Genomic DNA, 8,384 nt, shown 5'->3' on the forward strand with positions numbered 1-8,384 from the left:
GAACGAAGAAAGAAGAAAGAAAGAAAGAAGAAAGAAAGAAGAGAGAAAGAAGAAAGAAAGAAAGTAGAAGGAAAGAAAGAAAAAAGAAAGAAGAAAGTAGGAAAGAAGAAAGAAAGAAGAACGAAGGAAGAAAGAAAGAAGAAAGAAAGTAGAATGAAAAAAGAAAGAAAGAAAGAAGAAAGAAAGAAGAAAGAAAGAAAGATGTAAGAAAGAAGAAAGAAAGAAGAAAGAAAGAAGAAAGAAAGAAGAAAGAAAGAGGAAAGAAAGAGGAAAGAAAGAAAGAAGAAAGAAAGAAAGAAGGAAGAAAGAAGGAAGAAAGAAGAAAGTAAGAAGAACGAAGGAGGAAAGAAAGAAGAAATAAAGAAGAAAGAAAGAAGAAGGAAAAAAAGAAGAAGGAAAGAAAGAAGAAAGAAAGAAAGAAGAAAGAAAGAAGAGAGAAAGAAGAAAGAAAGAAAGTAGAAGGAAAGAAGGAAGAAAGAAAGAAGAAAGAAAGAAGAAAGGAAGAAGAAAGAAAGAAGAAAGTAAGAAGAAAGAAAGAAAGAAAGAAAGAAGAAAGAAAGAAGAAAGAAAGAAAGAAAGAAAGAAAGAAAGAAGAGAGAAAGAAGAAAGAAAGAAGAAAGAAAGAAGAAGGAAAAAAAGAAGAAGGAAAGAAAGAAGAAAGAAAGAAAGAAGAAAGAAAGAAGAAAGAAAGAAGAAAGAAAGAAGTAAGAAAGAAGTAAGAAAGAAAGAAGAAACAAAGAAAGAGTTAAGAAAGAAGTAAGAAAGAAAGAAGAAAGAAAGAAGTGAGAAAGAAGAAAGAAAGAAGAAAGGAAGAAGTAAGAAAGAAGAAAGAAAGAGGAAAGAAAGAAGAAAGAAGAAAGAAAGAAAGAAAGAAAGAAGAGAGAAAGAAGAAAGAAAGAAGAAAGAAAGAAGAAAGGAAGAAGAAATAAAGAAGTAAGAAAGGAAGAAGAAATAAAGAAGAAAGGAAGAAGAAAGCAAGAAAGAAGAAAGAAAGTAAGAAGAAAGAAAAAAGAAAGAAAGAAAGAAGAAAGAAAGAAAGAAGAAAAAAAGAGGGAAGAAAGAAAGAAGAAAGAAAGAATAAAGAAATAAAGAAGAAAGAAAGAAGAAAGAAAGAAGAAAGAAAAAAGTAAGAAAGAAAGAAGAAAGAAAGAAGAAAGAATGAAGAAATGAAGAAGAAAGAAAGAAGAAAGAAAGAAAGAAGAAAGAAGAAAGAAAGAAGAAAGAAAGAAAGAAGTAAGAAAGAAGAAAGAAAGAAGAAAGAAAGTAAGAAGAAAGAAAGTAGAAAGAAAGAAGTTAGATAAATTAAGAATGAAGTAAGAAAGAATGTAAGAAGAAGGAAAGAAGAAAGAAAGAAACAAGAAAGAAAGAAAGAAGAAAGAAAGAAGAAAGAAAGAAGAAGGTAAGAAGAAAGAAAGAAAGAAAGAAGAAAGAAGGAAGAAAGAAAGAAAGAACGAAGAAAGAAGAAAGAAAGAAAGAAGAAAGAAAGAAGAAATAAAGAAAGAAGAAAGAAAGAAGTAAGACAGAAGTAAGAAGGAAAAAAATAAGAAAGAAAGAAGAAAGAAGAAAGAAAGAAGAAAGAAGGAAAGAAGAAAGAAGAAGGAAGGAAGAAAGAAAGAAGAAAGAAAGAAGAAAGAAAGAAGTAAGAAAGAAGAAAGAAAGAAGAAAGAAATAAGAGAGAAAGAAAGAAGAAAGAAAGAAGAAAGAAAGAAGAAAGAAGAAAGAAAGAAAGAAAGTAGAAGGAAAGAAAGAAAAAAGAAAGAAGAAAGTAGGAAAGAAGAAAGAAAGAAGAACGAAGGAAGAAAGAAAGAAGAAAGAAAGTAGAATGAAAAAAGAAAGAAAGAAAGAAGAAAGAAAGAAGAAAGAAAGAAAGATGTAAGAAAGAAGAAAGAAAGAAGAAAGAAAGAAGAAAGAAAGAAAGAAACAAGAAAGAAAGAGAAGAAAGAAGAGAGAAAGGAAGAAGAAATAAAGAAGAAAGGAAGAAGAAAGAAAGAAGAAAGAAAGAAAGAAGAAAGAAAGAAAGAAAGAAGAAAAAAAGAAAGAAGAAATGAAAGAAGAAAGAAAGAAAGAAGAAAGAAAGAAGAGAGAAAGAAGAAAGAAAGAAAGAAAGAAAAAAAAAGAAGAAAGACAGAAAGGAGAAAGAAAGAAGAGAGAAAGAGGAAAGAAAGAAGAAAGAAAGAAGAAAGAAAGAAGAAGGAAGAAGAAAGAAAGAATAGAGAAAGAAAGAAGAAAGAAAGAAGAAAGATAGAAGAAAGAAAGAAGAAAGAAAGTAAGAAGAAAGAAAGAACAAAGAAAGAAGAAAGGAAGAAGAAAGAAAGAAGAAAGAAAGAAAGATGAAAGAAAGAAGAAAGATAGAAGAAAGAAAGAAGAAAGAAAGTAAGAAGAAAGAAAGAAGAAACAAAGAAGAAAGGAAGAAGAAAGAAAGAAGAAAGATAGAAGAAAGAAAGTAGAAAGAAAAAAGAAAGAAAGAAGAATGAAAGAAGAAAGAAAGAAGAAAGAAGGAAGAGAGAAAGAAGAAAGAAAGAAACAAGAAAGAAAGAAAGAAGAAAGAAAGAAGAGAGAAAGAAGAAAGAAAGAAAGTAGAAGGAAGGAAAGAAGAAGGAAGAACGAAAGAAGAAAGAAGAAAGAAAGAAGAAAGAAAGAAGAAAGAAAGAAGAAAGAAAGAAGAAAGAAAGAAGAAAGGAAGAAGAAAGAAAGAAGAAAGAAAGAAGAAAGAAAGAAGAAAGGAAGAAGAAAGAAAGAAGAAAGAAAGAAGAAAGAAAGAAGAAAGAAAGTAAGAATAGAGAAACAAGAAAGAAAGAAGAAAGAAAGAAAGAAGACAGAAAGAAGAAAGGAAGAAGAAAGAAAGAAGAAAGAAAGAAGAAAGAAAGAAGAAAGAAAGAAGAAAGGAAGAAGAAAGAAAGAAGAAAGAAAGAAGAAAGGAAGAAGAAAGAAAGAAGAAAGAAAGAAAGAAGAAAGAAAGAAGAAAGATAGAAGAAAGAAAGAAGAAAGAAAGAAGAAAGAAAGAAGAAAGAAAGAAGAAAGAAGGAAAGAAGAAAGAAGAAGTAAGAAAGAAGTAAGAAAGAAGAAAGAAAGAAAGAAGAAAGAAAGAAAGAAGAAAGAAAGAAGAAAGATAGAAGAAAGAAAGAAACAAGAAAGAAAGAAGAAAGAAAGAAAGAAGAAAGAAGAAAGAAAGGAAGAAGAAAGAAAGAAGAAAGAAAGAAGAAAGAAAGAAGAAAGGAAGAAGAAAGAAAGAAGAAAGAAAGAAGAAAGAAAGAAGTTAGAAAAATTAAGAAAGAAGTAAGAAAGAAAGTAAGAAGAAGGAAAGAAGAAAGAAATAAACAAGAAAGGAAGAAAGAAGTAAGAAAGAAGAAAGAAAGTAGAAAGAAAAAAGAAAGAAAAAAAGAAGAGAGAAAGAAGAAAGAAAGAAAGAAGAAAGAAGAAAGAAAGAAGGAAGAAAGAAGAAAGAAAGAAGAACGAAGGAAGAAAGAAAGATGAAATAAAGAAGAAAGAAAGAAGAACGAAAGAAGAGAGAAAGAAGAAAGAAAGAAACAAGAAAGAAAGAAATAAGAAAGAAAGAAGAAAGAAAGAAGAAAGAAAGTAAGAAGAAAGAAAGAAGAAAGAAAGAAGAAAGAAGAAAGAAAGAAAGAGAAGAAAGAAGAAAGAAAGAGAGAGAAGAAAGAAGAAAGAAAGAAAGAAGAAAGAAAGAAGAAAGAAAGAAGAAAGAAAGAAAGGAGAAAGAAAGAAGAAAGAAAGAAGAAAGAAAGAAGTAAGAAAGAAGTAAGAAAGAAGTAAGAAAGAAAGAAGAAAGAAAGAAGAAAGAAAGAAGAAAGAAAGAAGAGAGAAAGAAGAAAGAAAGAAGAAAGAAAGAAGAAAGAAAGAAAGAAGAAAGAAGAAAGAAGAAAGAAGAAAGAAGAAAGAAAGAAGAAAGAAAGAAGAAAGAAAGAAGAAAGAAAGAAAGAAACAAGAAAGAAAGAAGGAAGAAAGAAAGAAGGAAGAAAGAAAGAAGAAAGAAAGAAAGAAGTAAGAAAGAAAGAAAAAAGAAAGAAAGAAGAAAGAAGGAAGAAAGAGAGAAGAAAGAAAGAAGAAAGAAATAAAGAAGAAAGAAAGAAGAAAGAAAGAAGAAAGAAAGAAGAAAGAAAGAAAGAAGAAAGAAAGAAAGAAGAAAGAAGGAAGAAAGAAAGAAGAAATAAAGAAAGAAGAAAGAAGGAAGAAAGGAAGAAGAACGAAAGAAGAAAGAAAGAAACAAGAAAGAAAGAAGAAAGAAGGAAGAAAGAAGAAAGAAAGAAACAAGGAAGAAAGAAAGATGAAATAAAGAAGAAAGAAAGAAGAAAGAAAGAAGAATGAAAGAAGAAAGAAAGTAGAAAGAAGAATGAAAGAAAGAGAAGAAAGAAGAAAGAAAGAAAGAAGAAAGAAAGAAGAAAGAAAGAAAGAAGAAAGAAAGAAGAAAGAAAGAAGAAAGAAAGAAGAAAGAAAGAAGAAAGAAAGAAGAAAGAAAGAAGAGAGAAAAAAGTAAGAATGAGGAAATAAAGAAGTAAGAAAGAAGTAAGAAAGAAGTAAGAAAGAAGTAAGAAAGAAAGTGGAAAGAAAGAAGAAATAAGAAGTAAGAAAGAAGAAAGAAAGAGAAGAAAGAAGAAAGAAAGAAGAAAGAAAGAAGTAAGAAAGAAGGAAGAAAGAAAGAAGAAACAAAGAAAGAGTTAAGAAAGAAGTAAGAGAGAAAGAACAAAGAAAGAAGTAAGAAAGAAGTAAGAAAGAAGGAAGAAAAAGTAAGAAAGAAGAAAGAAAGCAGTAAGAAAGAAGTAAGAAAGAAATAAGAAAGAAGAAAGAAAGAGTAAAGAAAGAAGAAAGAAAGAAGAAAGGAAGAAGAAAGAAAGAAGTAAGAAAAAACAAGAAAGAAAGAAGAAAGAATGAAAGAATAAAGAAAGAAGAAAGAAATAAGAAAGAAATAAAGAATAAAGAAAGAAGAAAGAAAGAACAAAGAAAGAAAGAAAGAAGAAAGAAAGAATAAAGGAAGAAGAAAGAAAGAAGAAAGAAAGAAGAAAGAAAGAAGTTAGAAAGAAGTAAGAATTAAGAAAGAAAGAAGAAAGAAAGAAGTGAGAAAGAAGAATGAAAGAAGAATTAAAGAAGTAAGAAATAAGTAAGAAAGAAAGAAAGAAGAAAGAAGAAAGAAGAAAGAAAGAAAGAAAGAACAAAGAAAGAAGAAAGAAAGAAGAAAGAAATAAGAAAGAAAGAAAGAAAGAAACAAGAAAGAAAGTAAGAAGAAAGAAAGAAAAAAGAAAGAAAGAAGAAAGAAAGAAAGAAGAAAGAAAGAAGAAAGAAAGAAACAGGAAAGAAAGAGGGAAGAAAGAAAGAAGAAAGAAAGAAGTAAGAAAGAAAAAAGAATGAAAGAAGATAGATAGAAGAAAGAAAGAAAGAAAAAAGAAGTAAGAAAGAGAGAAGAAAGAAAGAAGAAAGAAAGAAAGAAGAAAGAAAGAAGAAAGAAGAAATAAAGAAACAAGAAAGAAGGAAGAAAGAGAGAAACAAGAAAGAAAGAAGAAAGAAAGAAGAAAGAAATAAAGAAGAAAAAAGAAAGAAGAAAGAAAGAAGGAAGAAAGACAGAAGAAATAAAGAAGAAATAAAGAGGAAAGAAAGAAGAAAGAAAGAAAGAAAGAAAGAAGAAAGAAAGAATAAAGACGGAAGAAAGAAAGAAGAAAGAAAGAAGGAAGAAAGAAAGAAAGAAAGAAGAAAGAAAGAAAGAAGAAAGAAATGAGAAAGAAAGACAGAAATAAGAAAGAAAGTAAGAAGAAAGAAAGAAGAAAGAAAGAAGAAAGAAAGAAGAAAGAAGGAAAAAAGAAAGAAGAAAGAAAGAAGGAAGATATAATAAAGAAAGTAGAAAGAAAGAAAGAAGAAAGAAAGAAGAAAGAAAGAAAAAATAAAGAAAGAACAAAGAAAGAAAGAAGAAAGAAAGAAGAAAGAAAGAAGAAAGAAGGAAGAAAGAAAGAAAGAACGAAGAAAGAAGAAAGAAGGAAAGAAGAAAGAAAGAAGGAATAAAGAAAGAAGAAAGAAAGAAGTAAGAAAGAAGTAAGAAGGAAAGAAAGAAGAAAGAAAGAAGAAAGAAGAAAGAAAGAAGAAAGAAGGAAAGAAGAAAGAAAGAAGAAAGAAAGAAATAAGAAAGAAAGGAGAAAGAAAGAAAGAAGAAAGAAAGAAGAAAGAAAGAAAGAAGAAAGAAAGTAGAAAGAAAGAAGAAAGTAAGAAAGAAGAAAGAAAGAAGAAAGAAAGAAGAAAGAAAAGAAGAAGAAAGAAAGAAGAAAGAAAGAAGAAAGAAGAAATAATGAAGAAAGAAAGAAAGTAGAAAGAAAGAAGAAAGAAAGAAGAAAGAAAGAAAGAAGTAAGAAAGAAAGAAGAAAGAAAGAAGAAAGAAGAAAGAAAGAAAGAAGAAAGAAAGAAAGAAGAAAGAAAGAAAGAAAGAAGAAAGAAAGAAGAAAGAAAGAAAGAAGAAAGAAAGAAGAAAGAAAGAAGAAAGAAAGAAGAATGAAAGAAGAAAGAAAGAAGAAATAATGAAGAAAGAAAGAAAGTAGAAAGAAAGAAGAAAGAAAGAAGAAAGAAAGAAAGAAGTAAGAAAGAAAGAAGAAAGAAAGAAGAATGGAAGAAGAAAGGAAGAATAAAGAAAGAAGAAAGAAAGAAAGAAGAAAGAAAGAAGAAAGAAAGAAAGAAGAAAGAAGAAAGAAAGAAAGAAAGAAGAAAGAAAGAAAGAAGAAAGAAAGAAGAAAGAAAGAAGAAAGAAAGAAGAAAGAAAGAAGTAAGAAGAAAGAAAGAAGAAAGAAAGAAAGAAAGAAGAAAGAAAGAAGTAAGAAAGAAGAAAGAAAGAAGAAAGAAAGAAAGAAGAAAGAAAGAAGAAAGAAAGAAAGAAGTAAGAAAGAATAAAGAAAGATTAAAGAAAGAAGTAAGAAAGAAGAAAGAAAGAAGAAAGAAATAAGAAAGGAAGAAGAAAGAAAGAAGTAAGAAAGAAGAAAGAAAGAAGAAAGAAAGAAGAAAGAAAGAAGAAAGAAGAAAGAAAGAAGAAAGGAAGAAGAAAGAAGAAAGAAAGAAGAAAGGAAGAAGTAAGAAAGAAGTAAGAAAGAAGAAAGAAAGAAGAAAGAAAGAAGAAAGGAAGAAGAAAGAAAGAAGTAAGAAAGAAGAAAGAAAGAAGAAAGAAAGAAGAAAGTAAGAAAGAAGAAAGAAAGAAGAAAGAAAGAAGAAAGAAAGAAGTTAGAAAAATTAAGAAAGAAGTAAGAAAGAAAGTAAGAAGAAGGAAAGAAGAAAGAAAGAAACAAGAAAGAAAGAAAGAAGTAAGAAAGAAGTAAGAAGGAAAGAAAGAAGAAAGAAAGAAGAAAGAAGAAAGAAAGAAGAAAGAAGGAAAGAAGAAAGAAGAACGAAGGAAGAAAGAAAGAAGAAAGAAAGAAGAAAGAAAGAAGAGATAAAGAAAGAAGAAAGAAAGAAGTAAGAAAGAAGTAAGAAGGAAAGAAAGGAGAAAGAAGAAGAAAGAAGAAAGAAGGAAGAAAGAAGGAAAGAAGAAGGAAGAACGAAGGATGAAAGAAAGAAGAAAGAAAGTAGAAAGAAAAATAAAGAAAGAAAGAAGAGATAAAGAAGAAAGAAAGAAAGAGAAGAAAGAAGAAAGAAAGAAAGAAGAAAGAAAGAAGAAAGAAAGAAGAAAAAAAGAAAGAAGAAAGAAAGAAGAAGGAAAGAAGAAAGAAAGAAGAAAGAAAGAAGGAAGAAAGAAAGAAGAAAGAAAGAAGAAAGAAAGAAAGAAGAAAGAAAGAAGAAAGAAAGAAGAAAGAAAAAAAGAAGAAAGAAAGAAGAAAGAAAGAAGAAAGAAAGAAGAAACAATGAAGAAAGAAAGAAAGTAGAAAGAAAGAAGAAAGAAAGAAGAAAGAAAGAAAGAAGTAAGAAAGAAAGAAGAATGAAAGAAAGAAGAATGAATGAAGAAAGAATGAAGAAAAAAAATAAGTAACAAAAAGTAAGAAACAAGTAAGAAAGAAGTAAGAAAGAAGAAAGAAAGAAGAAAGAAAGAAGAAAGAAAGAAGAAAGGAAGAAGAAAGAAAGTAAGAAGAAAGAAAGAAGAAAGAAAGAAGAAAGAAATAAGAAAGAAAGAAGAAAGAAAGAAAGAAAGAAGAAAGAAAGAAGAAAGAAAGAAGACAGAAATAAGAAAGAAAGAAGAAAGAAAGAAAGAAGAAAGAGAGAAGAAAGAAAGAAGACAGAAAGAAAGAAAGAAGAAAGAAAGAAGAAAGAAAGAAGAAAGAAGGAAGAAAGAAAGAATGAAGAAAGAAAGAAGAAAGAAAGAAGAAAGAAAGAAGAAAGAAAGAAGAAAGAAAGAATTAAGAAAGAAAAAAGAAAGAAAGAAGAAAGAAAGAAGAAAGAAAGAAGAAAGAAAGAAGAAAGAAAGAAGAATG

The 8,384-nt window shown here is 27.9% G+C and overlaps 1 protein-coding gene and 2 pseudogenes across 1 annotated transcript; all 3 read left to right on the forward strand.

Moving 5' to 3' along the window:
- Positions 1-1,566: 1,566 nt before the first annotated feature.
- On the forward strand, positions 1,567-2,866 carry LOC135578513 (axoneme-associated protein mst101(2)-like; the record flags this gene model as incomplete). The annotated part of the gene is given in 2 exon segments (XM_065052245.1): positions 1,567-2,266; positions 2,301-2,866. Coding segments are annotated over 2 exon segments (1,266 nt in total), but the record flags the coding sequence as incomplete, so codon positions are not given.
- A 545-nt stretch (positions 2,867-3,411) lies between these two features.
- Positions 3,412-4,467, forward strand: LOC135578510 (uncharacterized; annotated as a pseudogene).
- Positions 4,468-7,309: 2,842 nt separating this feature from the next.
- LOC135578511 (uncharacterized) lies at positions 7,310-7,885 on the forward strand (annotated as a pseudogene).
- Positions 7,886-8,384: the final 499 nt, after the last annotated feature.

This window comes from Columba livia, chromosome 2 (assembly GCF_036013475.1).
Source record: "Columba livia isolate bColLiv1 breed racing homer chromosome 2, bColLiv1.pat.W.v2, whole genome shotgun sequence".
Taxonomy (NCBI): Eukaryota; Metazoa; Chordata; class Aves; order Columbiformes; family Columbidae; genus Columba; species Columba livia.